Here is a 19,676-nt window from a genome sequence, read left to right on the forward strand (position 1 = left end):
CTTTGCATTACGAAGGTTGAAGCCTTGAAGAGTCCACTCGATATAACAAACAGTTTTAGGATCACTAAATACTTGAATTTGATTCACTGTCTCGTCTGCCATAGACTATTGGGTGATACATGGCTTGTAAACAAGCATACATTTTATGTTCAAAAGCAAGGACTGTGTCATCATCTAATTATGTGTCGTTAAGTGTTCTCTGCTATTCGGTCTGAGGTGTACCAACATTCAAATAAGCATTATCTTCTTTAACTATGTAACCCCTGCCATATATGGGCGGGGCCTGAGTTCTATTTTAAATAAGTGGCGGTATTACCTGTAATAATAAACTATTCAAATGATGACGATCGGTGCCTCCATTAACTATGTGGAAGTATTTTAAATAGGACTTCCTTTTTAATCCTTTTAATGTATTTATGTTTTAATATATCATATGAATTGCCTGTTACCGGTTTATGACACAACACAGTGGCTTTAAATGCAAATACCAAAGGGTATATATTTATTTACTAAATGCTTAATTTAAAGTGTTGGTAGTCAATTATAATGTTATACATTAGTAGGATAAACAATATTCAAACAATACAGTCAATAGACAATATTCACAATACAATGTCAACAGACAATATCACAATATCACATAAACAAAATATAGGCTCAAAGCCTATTCCAATTCCTTTCAAGGAAATAAATGTAAATGTTTCCAATAAACTCAGTTGTCAACTCAAAGGATTCACAATTGTACAATGTAATGTTCAGTAAAATAAAAAGGTGAGCCCACACTCACACACACACGCACTCTGTAACTCAGTCCATTAACCAGTGTTACAGTTGCAGCTGACGTTGCTTGTGAGCGGGGGGGCCTTGAAACAGTTATGGCCACTTCACTCGTTTACACAAGCCTCAAATAAAAGCATGTGCGTTCAGTACTCACGTAACCTCGTGGGGGACTCGTAGGTAAACGAGGGGTTTGAAAGATCCGAAAAAAGAGGCAGAGATGAGGGGGGATGGGGTCCAGCGCTCTCCCACGAGCGCAGGAGAATGATTGAAGGACACTGGCGCGAAGATTCACTGGACGGTCTCAAGTTACACCAGGCGAATGGAAACGGTCTCCGTGTTAGTCCACCGGAGAGCTTTCCTTTTCCTTGGTCTCTCGACTTACAATTCTGAATTAACAGAATACACTGAGCTACAAATCCAATCGCTATTTCGTTTTTATATAGTCCTCCAAAGGAATAACTGTTCGTTGATCCCGAATTGTTATACACACAGCTTATACAGATCTTACTTCACTCGAAGATGTCATCAATCATTCTCACAAGTTACTTAGTGCAACCTATTGTTATTAGTACAAAGTCCCGCCCCTCTATCTCAGCATACATTACAGTTGGCTAGCTCTTCCCGATGGCCCAATGAAATAAAGAAATGAATGAATGACATATTCATATCACGTAGCAACACATAACCAATGAGCGAACTCACATTAGAGCTTGTAAACAAGTACACATTATAAACTTATAACCATGTTAATAACCGTGTACATAACCATGAAATGATGCTTATTTATTAAATTGACTTATTTATTTAACTTATTAAATTGACTTATTTATTTAACTTATTAAATGGACTTATGTTATGAAATGCTCATTGCTCACTTTAGTAGCTGGGCTACACTATTTTCAGATTTCAATGTATGACACATCATTTTCATTTCTCTCACACTTCTTTTTCTCTCATGGTTTTGTCCATCCCCACAGGGAGAGGCAGGGGCAGATGGACCTCAGGCAGAGAGTGGAATCAATGGACACAGAGTAAGAGAGTTTTCATTTCATCATCTTACTCTAAAAGGCTTGGATCGTAACTAACTGCTAGCGTTGCATTCTCTTTCTATACCACTGATTATGTCATACCATATTTTGGTCAAATGTAAACAGTGATGATAACGTTCCAACTGCTGCTTCCGTAGGGTCCTCCAGGAAGAAGAGGTCCACCTGGTCTCAAGGTATCATCAGCAACATCAGTGAGACTGCTACTTCATGTATTATCGATTTCCACCTTTTGGACACTTTGTGTGTGTTTGTGTTTGTGTTTGTTTGTGTTTGTTTGTTTGTTTGTTTGTGTTTGTTTGTTTGTTTGTGTATGTGTGTGTGTGTGTGTGTGTGTGTGTGTGTGTGTGTGTGTATGTGTGTGTGTGTGTTCTGTACATGTGTTTGCCACCAGGGATCTAATGGAGAACCAGGCACTGTAGGACTTCTAGGGAACCCTGGCCCTTCTGGACCACAGGTAATTGTCAAGAACAGAATATTGTTACAGAAATACACACTCTTTGATGTCAAAAAGCATCACTCTGTTTGCTTACTTTTCAGTCATACATGTCATACATGTCTCTCAAGAGTCATACATGTCATACATGTCTCTCAAGTCCTAAATCTGTTCCATTGGTGTGAACCGTCACCAGGAATATTTTTAACTGTGAGTGTGGTGACTCTGTCGGGGTCTGAGAGCGTTGTAAGACATATGAACATGTGTTTCTAAAGGGGGGGAGAGGAGAGAGAGGCCAGCCCGGACCCAGGGGTATGAATGGCCTACCTGGACCTCAGGTGAGTTCATGTACCATTCACCCTCTATTCCATCCGACCATCACAGTTGGTCACCGTAGCACTTTCAAATTGATCTGCTACATTTGACACCACTCATAGGCCTTATATCACAGTAACTACTACAGTAGTAGAATGATGTAGTGTCACGTGTTCTTTATCAAGCAACTGAGTAACAAATAGGAGCAGTTATGTTATATTATGTAATATTGTTTGTTTGCGCTGGCTTCTTCAATGAAAGCATAATTGTTTTCCCCATTACAGCTGCCCTGGAATACTGCCTTTGTGTTGTAAAATGTTGTCATTTGATGAACAGGAGTTGTTATTCAGCAGTTTATTCCAGTTGCAAACTGTATTATTAATGGATATTATCTAAATACACCATGGGGTCTAACCTCCATTGAAATGACTTGATTAGAATGTTGGAGTTCCTGACTACATGTTCCTGACTACATGTTCCTGACTACATGTTCCTGACTACATGACCTGGGCAGGTCATGTGGTCCCGAAAAACTCTAGGCCCTGATTCATTTGGAAGATACCTATTTCCATAGCTAGTTTCAAGCGTCCACATACAATGATGCCATATGAATGGCTTGTCCTCAGGGCCAACCTGGAACAGTCGGATCCAAAGGATCCATTGGAAATCAGGGGCTCAACGGACAGAAGGTGAGTGACTTCATTGTTTATTTATGTGTATTTATTGAGATGTATTGATGTCTGTCTGAGAGATAGGACTTGAACCAGGAGAGGGCGGTGCCGGTTATGCCAATGTGTTGGAGACGGGTGAGGAGGATGGAATGGTTGATGGTGTACTACGTATACTACATTACCCTATATGTTGTTTTATTTATTTCTATTGAGTGTGTGTGTGTGTGTGTATGTTCATCTAGCACCCCCGTCAACTAAACACCAGTCATCTCAGCGGTTATTAAAAAGTAGTTGAGATGACGTCCTTTAAAGACGTCATAAAAATCGTCAAATCAACATGTGATCTGGCCTAGTCCTGGAAGTCTCTGAAAGGAGTCATCACAACGTCTTTATAACGTCTCTGTGCTTGCTGGGAGGAGATGATCCTGATGCCTATTTCTCTGATTTTTAGCATTCATCAAACACATCCACTGTGTCCCAACAGTTTGTTTATGCGCTCTTAATGTGGAAAGTCACTGGAGACACTCAAACACACATTCAGCTGCAAAACCGACATTAACATTTTTATATTTGAATGCTAAATGTACTCCCACCATAATATAATTGCATTTTTTAATTGAATTTTGCTTTCCCCATTATCCCAGAAATGTGTAAAAAAAAAAAAAAGTGTAAAACTGCAGGTTAGAAGATGTTTTTAGCTAAAATCAGTTTTCAGCTATATTCATGACTGGTCAAAGTTAGCCACAGTACATGTACTAGCACACCTGTCTCGAATATCAAATACAAACATTTTATCATGTTCAATGATCAATCTAGCTAAAATAGCAGTGTTTACAATCAGGGTCAACCTGGGGATCCCGGGGTGAAAGGAGCCACTGGACCACTTGGGGCTAGAGGGATGCAGGTAAAGTAGAGACGTGCTTTTACACATTCCTTTTCACTCAGTGATAGTTTGTAAGGGCACATTGTATTTGTGTGTGTGTGTTCGTGCATGCGTGTGTGTGTTATATAAGTGATATAAGATGATTGCTTGATCACTGCAGGGCCTTGATGGCAGAGATGGCTACGGAGATTCTGGACCCAAGGGAATTAAGGTGAGCAACTAACTAAATTAAAAAGGTTGTCTGCAGTTAATTCAAAGACTGATGAAATGACTGACTTACTTATAAATGGCTGAATCCTACCTTACTTGACATATGATTTACACCTGTATAAATTACGTTTATCCAAATCAAATGATTGTAATGGTGTTATACAACAGCCATTTTGATGATTGCAATTGTCATTTATTGTGAATTGTTTTCTTGAAAGGGAGAACCGGGTTTCCCTGGCTACCCTGGAATAGTGGTATGTTATAGATTTTTTTTATTTATTGTACACTCTACCATTTTAGAATAGGTAATTAAACACATTTAAAAAGATTGTTGACCAAAATGACAAAATAATATATTTGGTTCCTTACTCTGAGAGCAGTCCATATACAAGAACAGACTTCAGTATATAACCAAATGAACGGAAAAGATAAGCACTGAATTAAATCAGGAGGTTATATAGTGCATGTCTTTTCCAATAATTTGGGACTGATAGATGGGACTGCATATAGATGGATCTACACAAGATACATCATGGACTCTGTGGGGAGCATGCTGCGTCTGGCCTGTAGAGGAAGCTACAGGACTGTGGTGGTGAGTGAATGGTGACATGAGTGAAGACCGGCTGGTGTCAATCATCCTCCACTCTCCACCACAGTCCTGTAGCTCCCTCTACAGGCCAGACGCAGCATGCTCCTCACAGACTCATCTTGTCATTAGGCAAATTCAGAGGTTTGATTTTGGAGTGAGCTGTCCCTTTGGTTTATGACTTGAATAAACCTTGTGCTTGTTTTCCTGTTCTCTTTCTTCTGTTTGTGTGGTGGTCAGGGTGAAAGTGGGAGTGTTGGAGGCAGCGGTGGTCCAGGCCCCAAAGGAAACCGAGGCAGAGGGGTGAGACACACACTCACACACGCACGCGCACGCGCACACACACGCACGCACGCTAGGGCTGTTACGATTATTCGACGTCGTCGACGTCATCGACTACGTCAATACGTCGGTTAGCGTAATATGCGTCGGTTAGTCGTAAATAAACAAAATGGCGTTTTTTTTTATTTTTTATTTTTTTAAACCTTTATTTTACCAGGCGAGACAATTAAGTGTATGAGTGGAAAATGGATAGCTACTAGCTAATGTTACACAAGCAATGTAGCTCACCACAGTTCGTATGTCTTGTCTTCTGGTGTTAGTAACGTTAGCTATGTAGCTGGCTAGCTACGGTAGCCTATTGTCATTGTGGTGCGAGCACCTACTGTACGTTATCTAGCTCGTAGCTCGCATGCTACGTTAGCATCAATTTAGCTAATCATAACATAGCAGCGAGAGTAACGTTAGCTAGCTATGTGTTGTGGTGATGGATAGACTTCTAAATGGCCATGTTGGCATTCAAGTTGGCTAAACATAGCAGTGAGGTGGAGACAAATACGTTTTTTTTTTTTTTTTTTTTACAGTACAAAAATTATCGTTAGACTTATCGATAAATTAGTCGTTAGACTAATCGAATAATCGATAAAATAATCGCTAGATTAATCGTTAGAAAAATAGTCGTTTGGGACAGCACTAACGCACGCACACACACACACACACACACACACACACACACACACTCACACTCACACTCTCACACACACACACACACACACACACACTCACACTCACACTCACACTCACACTCACACTCACACTCACACTCACACTCACACGCACACGCACACGCACACGCACACACCAAGTATGCTTATTGCATACAGGCATACTGTAGATAACTCATACATACCCATTGCTGGAGTATAGCACTACACCACTCCTCAAATTATGGGGTCTAGCTTATCTATGACCATTAAGAAGTGCACTGGTATGCTACGTATATCTAATGAGATGTAATACAGTGTCATTCAGAAAAATCCCAGGCATGATGGCCAGAACTTCAGTTGACTTATTGACAGTTATTTATTGCTACTGTATGTTGATCATGTTGTCGAATGATTTGATTGATTCAGGGAAACTCAGGCAGATCAGGTGAACCAGGGGACCCAGGAACCACAGGATCACTGGGACACACGGTTAGTAGATGCTGCTGCTGCTGATGATGATGATGATCCTACTCTTGCTCTTGCTGCTGTTACTGTATGACAAGGATGATCATGATGATCATATTGATGACATGATGATAACAAGAGGAATAACAACCGAGGGTAGTTGTCCAATTGTCAGATCTTAATCTTGATGTAATTCCACTGTCCTTCTGTATTGTTCACTTTATAATGAGACCGCGGGGAAGTGAGAGGGAGACCAATGAAGAGGGCTCATTGGATAGAACGTGGCGATGGATCATAATGCCAATTCTGTGTTTTTCCCCAGGGTCCCAGAGGTTCTCCAGGAGTACGAACTATGTCTGTATGTATATCCCTCCCTTTTCTCCAGGGTCCTGTTTTACTTTATGTTGCACTTTTCTACTTTTAGAACCTGTTTGGTAAGGCTTCTGTTTCCCTCTAGGCTTGCCAGCTGGTCACCTATATCCGAGATAATTGTGGTAAGCTCTTAGTTCTTCTGTTTTGTGTACTAATTGTAAATTAATTGTACAGCAATTGTCGTTTTGTGTAACTAATTGTACAGCAGTATCAAATGGCTTTCCAGCGTTAGAATCGGAAAAAGGTTGTGTTTTTGTAAGCAAAGTATGGATAAATGTCTAAACTATGAATTATGTTGTTTCTCTCCTCTAAACAGCATGCTCCCAAGGTATGTTGCTCCATTAAAATCCTTTCCACTCTACTCATGGATGGTAAGAGCAGGCAGTGGTCTTACAGCTACAGTATGTCCTTCTTCTACTGTAGAATCAGGTGTAACCTACCTAATGTTTTTGTTTTTGGTCTCTCTCTCTCTCTTTCTCTTTCTTTCTCTCTTTCTCTCTCTCTCCCTCTCTCCCCCCTCTCTTTCTCCTTTCTCTCCCTCTCTCTCTCTCTCCTCGCTCTTTCTCTCTTTCTCTCTCTCTCTCACTCTCTCTCTCTCTCTCTCTCTCTCTCTCTCTCTCTCTCTCTCTCTCTCTCTCCTCCTTTCCTCCAGGTCGGTCTGAGTGCCCGGCTTACCCCACAGAGCTGGTTTTCGCCCTGGACATGTCAGAGGATGTGACCCCACCCGCGTTTGAGAAGATGCGCTCCACCCTCATTTCCCTATTGGACGACATCTCCATCGCCGAAAGCAACTGCCCGACAGGAGCTCGGGTCGCCGTGGTAGCCTACAGCGCCAACACTAAGTATGTGATCCGTTTCCAAGACTACCACCACAAAAAGCAGCTGATGGAGGCCGTGCAGAACATCGCCCTGGAGCGAACAGCGAATCCACGTAACCTTGGGGCAGCCATGCGCTACGTAGCGCGCAACGTCTTCAAGCGTGTTCGGCAAGCAGTGACGATGAGGAAGGTGGCAGTCTTCTTCACCAACGGACCCTCACAGGACTCCTCGGCTATCGTCACCGGTGCAATGGAGTTTAAGGCCCTAAATATTATCCCTGCTGTCATTGCCCTCAAGAACGCCCCAGAAGTTCGCCAGGCTTTTGAGGTATGAACTACAAAGAAGCTGCTGAGAATTCCATTCTACCAAGTCATATGAATGAAATAGAATAGTTAAAATGCCACTGGAACCGGTCAACAATACTATGAGTATATGGAAAGGAATGGAATGGAATTGTCTAAACAACTGTTGTGGCTTTCTTGTGGCGCAGGCTGATGACACAGGCAGCTCCGTCTTCACTGTGTTGGATAGACCACAGGACCAGACTGCTGAGCTGAGGAGAGTCAGACAATGTGTCATCTGCTATGGTAAGCAAAAACGGTGTGAGATCTGTGCTATTATACTGTTGACATCAATTATGATTATGATTCGTTTGATATTCAGAGTTATATATTTATTTTATAGTTCCTTTTTGATTACAATAATTTGACTTACTTGTACCCTATTACTTACTTGCATGAGGATTTATCTCAAAAGTTATATTTTTAGAATGTCCAGGTGGTAATCATTTAACGCAATCCTAAATGTTTTCTGTTGTCTTTTGGTGCCCTTCCATAATTTTTGTGCTATTCAAGATCTGTTTAGTGGGTAGAAAGTATAACCCAGTCTTAAGAGTTGTTGATGCAGCATTGAATGATCTTCTTGATTTCTGAGTCTGTTCCCTGATCCCTCAGACCCCTGCAGTCCAGACGTGGTATGCGCCAGCATCAAGGAGTCCCCGGGGCCCCAGGCTGTTGACATGGACTTGGCTGTGGTGGTTGATGGCTCACGGGAGATTCAACCTGACCAGTACGCAGGTGTCCAGCAGCTCCTGGGTTCGGTGGTGGAGCAGATCACTGTGAGCCCCCAGCCCGGTCGAGCCGGCAACAAAGCCAGGGTGGCCCTCCTCCAGCAGAGCGGCTCACTCTACGCCCAGGCTCCCCAGGCCGCCCAGGCTGCCAAGCTTGAGTTTGACCTGCAACGCTACCAGGACCACACTTTGATGAAGAGGCACCTTCTCCAGAGCATGCAGCAGCAAGGGGGGGCCTCAGCGCTGGGACAGACCCTGGAGTTTGCCCTCACGGAGGTGCTTCTCAAAGCCGCTAGACCCAGGAAGAGCAAAGTAGTACTGGTTGTCGTGGGTGCCGAGACGGCCTACTGGGACCGGGCCAAGTTGCACTACATTTCCCAGCAGGCCAAGTGTCAGGGCTTAGCAGTGTTTGTGATCACTGTGGGCAAGCATTACAACCGCACACAGGTAGAGGAGTTGGCGAGCTTCCCTCCTGAGCAGCACCTGCTTCATCTTGGACAGGTGAAGGAGGGGGAGCAAGAGTACGCCCAGCGTTTCTTCAGAGCATTCCTGTCAGTCCTGAACAGTAAGGATTTTTTACCCGCTCCATAATCAGTTGAGACCTATGCTGCATTCAAGTCCTCCTCGGAACTAGGAAATTAAGATATTTTACACTCGAAAAGTCATTGTTCATGGATGATATCTTAGTTCCCCACCTGATCATCTCAAATAGTGTACCATTATGGTATGATTTCAGGAGCTGTCGGGAGATTGAAGTTAGGATGTTCCAAGGAGAATTTGAATGCACCATTACTTTCCCGTAGATGTAGCTAGGTTAATGGCGAAAATAAATGTTTGTGTCTTAACCCCCTCATTCTTCCCTCCCAACTCTAGGGGGAATGAACGCGTACCCTCCTCCCTCTCTCAAGCAAAAGTGTGAGCTGCTAAAGAAACAGGGAGAAGGGCAGCAGCAGGCTATATTTGTGTACAGGTAACTTACATTGTCTTTATCAAATACAGACACAATGTGGTTGTAGTAACTCACTGGTCTTAAATAATAGTTTTGTAAAATTCATTCATCATCATTCATCATTTCTATATGCATTGCAACAGTTGAAATACAGTAATACTTTAATAAGTGAACTGGAGAATATGCTGAGATATCCCATGGAATGAAACATGATATTCCTGTTCAATCACAGTAAGGATAATTGTTGTGACCCATTATCTCATTGTGTTATGGGCTCTTCGGTGTTCATTTAAAAACGCTAATTTAAAAGTGTTATTGATATTGGCACCAAACTCTGGAGAGCTCTCTTGGTCTCTACTCTCGAAAGTATCAAATCTACAATAGAAAATGTTCAGACTCTCAGAAAACTGTGCCCTACATCACAATGGGACAGTGGAGCTGTCTGTCTTTTTGCTCTACAAGTTTGGATTTGAAAACAATTAGGCCTACTATGAAGTCCAGGTAAAGATTCTCAGCTGGTATTTGTGTACATGTTGGTCTTACAATTCATAAATTACAATACTTTGTATGCATAGACCCCCTATTTCACGGTAGCCAAAAGTGACGGGCTCGTCAGGTGTTTCTGGTTCGTCGGGTGTGTTTCGTCACATCATTTGTGCAGTCATTTGAGAGCTCTCAATGTCCAGCATGGATTCTAGGCGTTCGTTTGCTTTTGGAGTCTGCTATTGGTGTCTGTCAACAGCAGCGGCATCAGTGACAGTCAGGGAAGCCATTATGATCAGGAACACTCCAGGAGGTGGGCATGAATGTGTCAGAGACTACCATCCACAGAAGGTTTCATCAGCAGAACTACAGAGGCAAACAACTAGTTAGCCACCAAAACAGGATGGTCAAAAAGAGCCTGCAGAGTTCTGGAAAGTTATTGTGCACAGATGAGACAACGATTAACATGTACCAGAGTGGTGGCAAGAGTAGTGTGTAGGGAAAAAAAGGAAGTGCCCAATATCCACAGCATACTACATGTGAAATATGGTGGAGTGGGTGTTATGACTTGTGCATGTATGGCTTACACTGGAACTGGCACAATTGTGACAACAGCTGGTGAAACCGGGAACAAGTCGCCAACCAATCAAAGTGTTCTTACTTTTACTCAGAAAAATGTAAATACATTTCAACATTGTTGAAAATAAACGACACACTCGCTAGTCAAGCCAAAACATTGCAATGCAATGGATACGGCGAGTAATCCCCACTACCCTATACTAACTAGGTAAAAAAAACGAAACTGAAATTGATTTTCAGGAATAAAAGTGAACGGTCGGTCAGTTGGCGACTTGTTCCCGGTTTCACCAGCTGCTGTCACAATTGTCTTCATTCATGATGTAACTACTGACAACAGCACCAGGTAGAATTTTAAAGTGTACTGAAACATCTTGTCAGCCCAAGTACCAACAAATGCCTCCAAACTCATTGGACAGCGCTTCATCATACAGCACATAACAGCAGGACAACGTTAATAAAGGTATTAGACATGCATTTAATTTGCTGAAGGCAAAACGTCCTCAAAACAAACAACTACTGAGGATGGCTGCAGTAAAGGCCTGGCAGAGCATCACCAGAGAAGACACCCAGCATCTGGTGGGGTCAATGGGTCGCAGACTTCAGGCAGTTATTGCATGTGGGAACTATGTCTAAAAAGTGTTATTTCTGAATGGTGAAACCAATATGTACACAATTACCATCAAATAAAAGCTGAGGATCTCTACTTTAACTGCATAGTCATTTTTAAATTTCAAATCCACAACTTCTGGAGTGTAGAGCCAAAGGGTGAAAAAATGCCTCACTATCCCATTACCATTGGAGGGCACTGTATGCCATTAGTATGTCATTATAAGGGTCCTACGTTTTCCATGTTCCCTAACTAGGAAAAACTCATAGTAACAGGCTATAGTTCCTGTGATTAGGCATTAGAAATTGGAGTTACTGTATGTTCATTTTTTCCACAGCCAACGTGAGGTGGTGCCAGAGGAAGAGGAGGAGGAGGAGGAGGAGGAGGAGTTTTTCGAGCACAAAGGTGGACGTCTTTACCACACTAACAGAGGGCTTACACAGGTGGACGTCCTAGATTCCCTTGCCAGGGGGGATGGAGGTGCCTTCCTGTCAAAACCAAACTTGAAAGGTAAAGTATTCAGTCATCCACTTTCCCCAAACACTCTGCATTTCTCACAGACCGACCTACCTACCGACCGACCAACTGACAGACAGACACACACACACACACACACACACACACACACACACACACACATCAGTTGGCAGTTACAATACGGCAAGGAAATTTGACTAGGTATTGTTATAAACAAAGCATGTCTTAATAGTAATATTCCAAGTAATTTCATTAACTGATTTGTTGAGTTAATAATAACTTAAATGTATATAGCACCTTTCAGGGGACCCAGTGTCGCCTGTTTGGGTTTTAGAACAAGAATAGTCGAGTGAAAATAATAAAATGAGACTTTAATAACACTGTAAACATACAGTATACAACTATTACAAGGCAAATCCATCATAGAGAAATGTTCCATTCCACCCTCATGGTAAATGATAAACTGAGAGAGTGAGAGGGAACAAACGACAGACCACATGGTCTGATACTGTACTCTGCAGAATCACTCCCCATCTTCTGCCGTAGACTGAAGACCCATCTCTTCAGGCAACACCTGAACTGTCCCTCCTGAGACATCTACTACCCCCCTGTACTGTTTCTCCTGAGACATCTACTACCCGCCTGTACTGTCCCTCCTGAGACATCTACTACCCCCCTGTACTGTTTCTCCTGAGACATCTACTACCCCCCTGTACTTTACCTCCTGAGACATCTACTACCCCCCTGTACTGTCCCTCCTGAGACATCTACTACCCCCCTGTACTGTTTCTCCTGAGACATCTACTACCCCCCTGTACTGTTTCTCCTGAGACATCTACTACCCCCCTGTACTGTTTCTCCTGAGACATCTACTACCCACCTGTACTGTTTCCCCAGTTTCCCCAATTCTTCCTTCTTCTAGCACGATGACTGCCAATGGCTCCAGGCCAGAGATTACTTTTTCCTGCTATGACTGGTGGATAGATGATTCACAAATGTATTTGTTGTAAGTCGCTTTGGATAAAGGCGTCTGCTAAATGCCAAAAATGTACAAATGTAAAACAAATACTCAGGACAACAGCTGAGACCTCTGACAAGAAAACGAAGAGACAAACAAATCTGTTCCTCAGCATTCTATTGTATACCCATCTCCCAACCATAGTAATAGTGAGTTGTTATAAAGACATCATGTGAAACAGTTTTAAAAGTCTTTAAAACAACTCACTCTGTGAGAAAATATTTCTGTTTCATACTTTACTCTCATCTCATCTGTGGAATCGCTTTTATTACATCTTACTGTACAAGTACACAACAAGAGTCAAATTCTCTAGGCTTTGGTTCCTCAACATTGACATTGCAGCATTCAGATATAAAAGACAATAATAACACAATAATAATAATAATAATAATAATAAGTAACAAAGTAAGTAAACAAAAAAGTAGCCCTACATTGATAAAGTAATAAAGTGATGGATATTACAGTGGCTTCAATAGTGCAAAAAATGCTGTGCAGGGTACGATGATATGAAATGCAATATAATACAATACAGTACGGTAGTAAATTAGTCCAATGGTATACAAGTAATTCAGTACTGTGCAGTATTTATTATACTGCAGTATGTTCATATGTTCATTTCTGCCGTGTACGTGGGGTTGGCTGAGGGGTATTGCATGAGTAGTTTCAGCCAGGGCTCCATCCTGCATGTCTCCCTGTCTAGAACAGTCTGCCCCTGTTTGTAAACCTGCTTGTTCTGCTTTCAGCCCAGTGTCAGTTGGATATTGACATCGGCACCAACTGCAGGGACTATGTCCAGCAGTGGCACTTTAACACAGCCATCGGTGCATGCTCACCCTTCTGGTATGGCGGTTGTGGCGGCAATGCCAATCGCTTTAGCACGGAAAACGAATGCTTCCAGACGTGTGGCACTTACAGTAAGTTATGGGTATTATGGGTAGTGTTTCTTGCACGGAGCAAGAATCAATAATGCACAGTGCAAGAGCAAGTTGCACTCCATGGCAGAAGTGGACAAAATGTGTCATGCGCACGCTAGCTTTAGTGCTTCGTTAGGTGCAATGTGAATGTTTGAATATGCTTGTGACAGATGTACTGTACCAGAACATCAAAATTCTGATATTGTGGTGAAGTTATTGAAACTCAAGGGCAAATTGCTGCCAACTTTGACCGGGGGATCACGGCTGCCAGATTTGGCTAAACATTCCAGCACAATGGCCCCACTCAAAACTAGCCTAATTTGTTGGTAATTTTTAGTTTTGAATAACGAATGAATAACATAATGAATCTAAATACAACCAGTAAAATTACTATACCTTGTTCTCTGCATTTGACCCTTTATTATTTGTTAATCACGCCAAAGTACTTTAGTACCGCAGCTTTTTTTTTGCTGCTTGCTTTTTGAGGGGGAAGTTTATAGCTAGTGCTGTTAGTTTATTGTTTTCACTTGTGAGCTTCCAGCACTCTTTCAACACATACACACACACACACACACACACACACACACACACATGGCTCCCCCTCCCTCCCCTCCCCACTCACTCACTCCTTCACTCACTCAGCAACAACCTGCCTCACTGCCTCATAGTCGCAGCAGGTTACAGTGAAAAAGATAAATGCTTTGGCGGGTACAGTGCAATTTAGAAGTAGCCCAAAAACCTCCACCCATGACCAAAGCATTTTCACCCGCAACTTTGTTTTTCGAAGTAGCCCAAATTGGCAGACATGGCAACCCTGCAGGGGTTGATCACGGGATGATCACTTGTTAAACCAGAGTGTGTTACAGTTCTCTACCCTTCATCTAGAAGTCTGCACTTCACCCTCCGGTTGTGGCTCTCTCTTCGTAATCTGGTGCTTAAAAACCTCAGTTTGGAGGCTATGTAGCCCTACCACATGGCCCCACCCCTACATGAACAAGAATTAGGATACCCCTACCCTACACGTGAACGCGCAAAATGGAGGGGTAGGGCTAAAATGGAGGGCCAAGGGGTGAATTGGGATTGGGCCATGGTCTTCACCTGCATGTGAAATTAATTTTGATTGCAACCAAAAAGCCGTCATGTCAGAATGAGAATTATTTTATTTGGCCAAGTATTTGCACATACAGGAAATTGACTTGGTGAGGTAAAAAACAACAATATATAAGCACAATTTTTAAAAAGGGCAATAGCAAAAAAATATTATACATAAATAATATACATAAATCAGATGGTGTTGAGTCTCTGATGTTAATATCTCATTCCTCGTGAAAATAATCAGAGTGGGATCACAATAAACCGAATTAAAAACTAAAAACAAACAAAGAAGTGCGCACCAACACATCGTGGCATCCGTAGTAGGCCATCATCACATCACGTCTGAGGTTCTCTATCCCTACATTTTGGTTACAATTGACCTGTTATGTTTTTACATTGTTTAATTTTGTGAGTCATTGGTCATGAAATGATGTCAGGTGTAGTTGCTAAAGAACTGTTGTCATGTTTAATACTGATTTCAGTTGTGAGGTCATAATTAACATATTGGTGTTCCCAGATCCCACATCCCTCCTGAGGACTGACGAGACAAAAGATCTTCAGAAGGGTAAGAATCATATCACTCCCTTCCTGAATTCCATTTCTCCATCCTTTTCCCTGTGTACACTTTTCCACTCCCCAACACAGATTTAAAGCACAGATAATTACCGTTATTAAATCAAGCCATACAAAGCTGGTTACAATTTATCCTCCAGAACAGTCAGATCAAATAATTTGGTTAAACTCAAATATAGTAATAATAATGATAATAATAATCATTTTAAAGCTATCAGTAACTGTATGCACAATCCAAAATTATAATCAACTGATTACAGCCATGCAACAAAAATGGAAGAGGAAATTTGGAAAAGGAGAAGGTAAGGAATTAGTTTGACTGCCTAATATAAAAAATCATAAGTGGTTGAAAAAGATTTGTATAAATAGATACATATAATACACAGCCTGCACTGTATCTGGATATGACAAAAGTCTCCGGCAACACGTTTCCACGAGGCACACACATATAACATATTATAACTCATTATAGGCATGTCTTCATAATCTCGTGTTATGTCTGGACTGTACTGTAATATATATTTTTAACTGATGGAAAATTGCTGATAATAGCTCATGATGGGATGATCATCTATTAGGACTAATTCAGTCATACATATTTACAGCCTTATAGTGTGCTATGCAGGCATTAAGAATAATGTAAAGAATTACCCTTTTCTAATCTCCTTTTTCCATCTTCACTATGTTTTTCCTCTTTTTGTTCTCTCTCTTTCTCTCTCTCTAGATCCATGTTTTCTCAAACAGGACGAGGGTAGCTGTGGTAACTACACACTTAAGTATTACTTTGACACTCAGCAGAGAGAGTGTTCGCGTTTCTGGTACGGTGGCTGTGACGGCAATGCCAACCGTTTCGAAACGCAGGAGGACTGCGAGGGCCTTTGTCTGAAGAGGAAGCGTTAAGAGGAACAACCCCTCCCCCACATGACCCAAAAAAAAAAAACGTAATAGAGCTGAACTGATTCAATGTCATTCGCGAAAATACATTAGGACACGAATTGAAAGTACTGGAGTATTCTAATTTCCTTAGCTGTGTAGTTTTATTGAGTTAATACCAATGTCTGGTCTAAATTTCATGTGAATAGCTGCAATGGAAATATGTTGAATTAAACAATTGATGATGTAAATGTGTTGAATACTTATTTCCCCCATTGTACATTTAACACTAACTGGGTCTGGATAGAAAATTACTTTAATTTTTTTATGACACAGGAGAAACAGTACAGGGGGGTAGTACTTGTTTTTCGCCTGTCGATTATTCTTGTGTATAGTTGTTATATTAATGTAATCATTCTGGAAAGACACTACTAGCCTTCAGTATGTTGATTCCTGCTTCTGAACGAGATATCTCTCTTCTAGCAACTGTATCTTGGCCATGTACTGTATGTACTGGAATCATTTGAAGACAGGGGAGACACGGGAAAGACAGGAGAGAGACAGGGGAGAGACAGGAAAGACAGGAGACAGGGGAGAGAGATGGGAGAGACAGGAGAGAGAGGGGAGAGACAAGAGAGCGAAAGGAGAGAGATTGGGAGAGACAGGAGAGAGATGGGAGAGACAGGGAAGAGACAGAGACAGGGGAGAGACAGGAGAGACAGGGAAGAGACTGGGGAGAAACAGGAGAGAGAGGGGAGAGACAGGAGAAAGACAGAGACAGGGGAGAGACAGGAGAGACTGGGGAGAAACAGGAGAGAGAGGGGAGAGACTGGGGAGAAACAGGAGAGAGAGGGGAGAGACAGCGAAGAGACAGGTGAAAGACAGAGACAGGGGAGAGACAGGAGAGACGGTAGAGACAGGAGAGACAGGGAAGAGACTGGGGAGAAACAGGAGAGACAGTGGAGAGACAGGTGAAAGACAGAGACAGGGGAGAGACGGTAGAGACAGGAGAGACAGGGAAGAGACTGGGGAGAAACAGGAGAGACAGTGGAGAGACAGGGTTGTGAAAGGAGTTCATTGATGTTTGATCTTTTTTTTTTAAAAACACATGAAAAGTTAACAGTATTCTGATTACTCTCAATGATGTCAGAAAAATAGCTGGATCGAGAAGAGTTTAAAGCTAGCCTATATTCAGTGTAGTGATGGTCATACATTTGTAGATGGACAGTTAGCCTTTTACTCAAAGAAATGTCTTCAAATCTGTGATGTGAGTTGTCATTTAATGACTTCTACAAAAGCTAATGGGAGGCAGGAGTCCAATAAATTAAACGAGATTGGAGGTGTGGGTTAAAACACTCAAACATTTAGAATTTGCTATTCGCACAAAGCATCTGCTGATGAGAGCCATGCCTGGTCTGTGTTGGCTAGGGCTAACGTAAGCCTCAGACCTGCTAGGTCCTGCTGCTACACTGGATGGGGTAACAGCCTGGTGGTGGTCTGTGGGCAACGTGGAAGAAGGCCCTGCCCCTGCATCAGCATCTTCTTCCAGCTCCACTTCAATTGAACAAGTCAAAGACCCAGGAATTCATCGTAGACTTCAGGAGGAAAAAGTCCGAGATCCAGCCCCTGCTCATCGACGGAGAGAGCGTGGAGAGAGTCTCAACCCTCCGATTCCTGGGACATCACATGAGGGATGACCTGACCTGGAAGGACAACACAAAAGGCACCATCAAGAGGGCACAACAGCGGCTATACACCCTGAGATGCCTCAGGAAAGAACACAACAAGCAGGAGATACTGGTGGCCTTCTACCGCGGCGCAGTGGAGAGCATCCTCACCTACGGCATCTGCAACTGGTTCTACAGCTGCACAACAGCGGAGAGAAATGCGCTACAGAGAGTCGTGAGAACAGCACAGAAGTTCACCGGCGCCCCCCTCCCCTCTCTGGAAGAGCTGTACAACACACGCTGTCTCAGGAAGGCCTCCAAGATCACCAGGGACCCGACCCACCCTGGGCACGTACACTTTATCAGGCTGCCCTCGAAAAGGAGGTACAGGACCCCGGCCGCTAAGACAAACAGACTGAAGAACTGCTTCTACCACAGGGCCGTCCAGGCCCTGAACACAGCAAAGACCTAAGTTCTGGGGCCTGGACAGTCTGGACGGATTGTATGGCAGCTGCTGGACTGAAAAAATCAGGTGTAGTGCTGAGGCACAAACATGTACATTTCAAGCCTGCAAACTGTGACACTTTAAATAACGTGAAAAAATACTATTGTGCAATATGACAACCCCAGTTGACTATCTGTGCAGTATAGTACAGTGGATTGTGTACATAGCCTTTATTTATGTAAACCAGCTCCTTACCTTCTTGTGATTTTATTCTTTTTCTAAAAGTTTTTTTTCTTTTTTCTTTCCTAACACCAGGGGAGCCACCCCTCCTAAATTTCGTTGTTTGGTACCTGTACTGTAGCAATGACAATAAAGTCCATTCATTCATTCATTCATTCATTCATTCATTCATTCATTCATTCATTCTTTCATTCATTCAATTGTTCTGGCTGAACTCAGAGATTCGTTTTTGCGCCAAGTTGCACCTGCACCTGGTGGTTAGCTAACTCGGATGTCAAGTCCCTAGCAAGATATGACCATGTGATCACTAACATTAAAACTAACAAACACATTTTTACATTTATTACAAAAAACACATTTATTTTTATTCCCAAAAGCAACAATAGTGATTATATTGTTTTAAATTATTGTTTGAATAATATTTTTATTTTTTAAATTCAGGCAGGAGGAGCTCCTTCTCCCTGCCGCTAGGGGGTGCTGCAGCACCCCCCTTCCCGCGTGCCTCTCTGCTCGTGCATCCTTCTTCGGAGCATTCTGGAATGTTTATGTTTGAACGCTTATTTCTTTGCCGACGGATGTTTACCATTGACCGTAAGTAACTCTATCTGAACTCGCTGGCGTTTTAAACGGTTTGCTAAAGTAGATAAAATACTTCCTAACCGGGCCTTTACAGGTGTTTACTACGACCAGGTAAGCCACATGAGGATGTAGCTATGTAACCAGAATGTTAGGTGGGTTTTGGGATATTACTGCTAGTTAGCTTTGCAATGAGTGTACCAACCGTTTTATCGAAGACTGACTGGACGTTACTGCCTGCCAACGTTGACAGAACATAGTATGACAGAACGGTCTCTTCTTCTACTTCCTCATCCATACTTAAGTCATAAAACGACGTCAAGATGAACCCTTTGGAATGATACAGAACCGTTTCAGCACTTGTGAGCCTCCCACGTGAGAGGATTGTCTTTTGGGAGTCTTGCTTTGAAAGTGAAGCGGTTCACCTGGCGCGTGGTGCTGTGGCTGAGGACGTTTGAGAGTAGATAAGCAGTCTTAAGAAAAAGCCTATTAGTAAGGGCATTTTACCAGAGATTCGTTTTTGCGCCAAGTTGCACCTGCAC

The 19,676-nt window shown here is 42.4% G+C and overlaps 1 protein-coding gene across 1 annotated transcript in view; it reads left to right on the top strand.

The window, feature by feature from the left end:
• LOC308166683 (collagen alpha-6(VI) chain-like) overlaps positions 1 to 16,233 on the top strand; it is a gene marked incomplete at both ends in the record, with an annotated part of 33,852 nt that extends 17,619 nt beyond the window's left edge. Inside the window, 20 exons of the mRNA XM_080541008.1 lie at positions 1,758 to 1,811; positions 1,967 to 2,002; positions 2,221 to 2,283; positions 2,538 to 2,600; positions 3,204 to 3,266; positions 4,090 to 4,152; positions 4,292 to 4,342; positions 4,560 to 4,595; positions 5,168 to 5,230; positions 6,340 to 6,402; positions 6,836 to 6,872; positions 7,067 to 7,078; positions 7,403 to 7,896; positions 8,060 to 8,156; positions 8,523 to 9,203; positions 9,512 to 9,608; positions 11,594 to 11,766; positions 13,495 to 13,665; positions 15,278 to 15,325; positions 16,058 to 16,233. Of these exons, the coding sequence (XP_080397134.1) occupies positions 1,758 to 1,811; positions 1,967 to 2,002; positions 2,221 to 2,283; positions 2,538 to 2,600; positions 3,204 to 3,266; positions 4,090 to 4,152; positions 4,292 to 4,342; positions 4,560 to 4,595; positions 5,168 to 5,230; positions 6,340 to 6,402; positions 6,836 to 6,872; positions 7,067 to 7,078; positions 7,403 to 7,896; positions 8,060 to 8,156; positions 8,523 to 9,203; positions 9,512 to 9,608; positions 11,594 to 11,766; positions 13,495 to 13,665; positions 15,278 to 15,325; positions 16,058 to 16,233 (2,541 nt within the window). The remainder of the gene's footprint in view (positions 1 to 1,757; positions 1,812 to 1,966; positions 2,003 to 2,220; positions 2,284 to 2,537; positions 2,601 to 3,203; positions 3,267 to 4,089; positions 4,153 to 4,291; positions 4,343 to 4,559; positions 4,596 to 5,167; positions 5,231 to 6,339; positions 6,403 to 6,835; positions 6,873 to 7,066; positions 7,079 to 7,402; positions 7,897 to 8,059; positions 8,157 to 8,522; positions 9,204 to 9,511; positions 9,609 to 11,593; positions 11,767 to 13,494; positions 13,666 to 15,277; positions 15,326 to 16,057) is intronic.
• Positions 16,234 to 19,676: the final 3,443 nt, after the last annotated feature.

Source organism: Nansenia antarctica (genome assembly GCF_963989245.1).
Source record: "Nansenia antarctica genome assembly, chromosome: 10".
NCBI classification, from domain to species: domain Eukaryota; kingdom Metazoa; phylum Chordata; class Actinopteri; order Argentiniformes; family Microstomatidae; genus Nansenia; species Nansenia antarctica.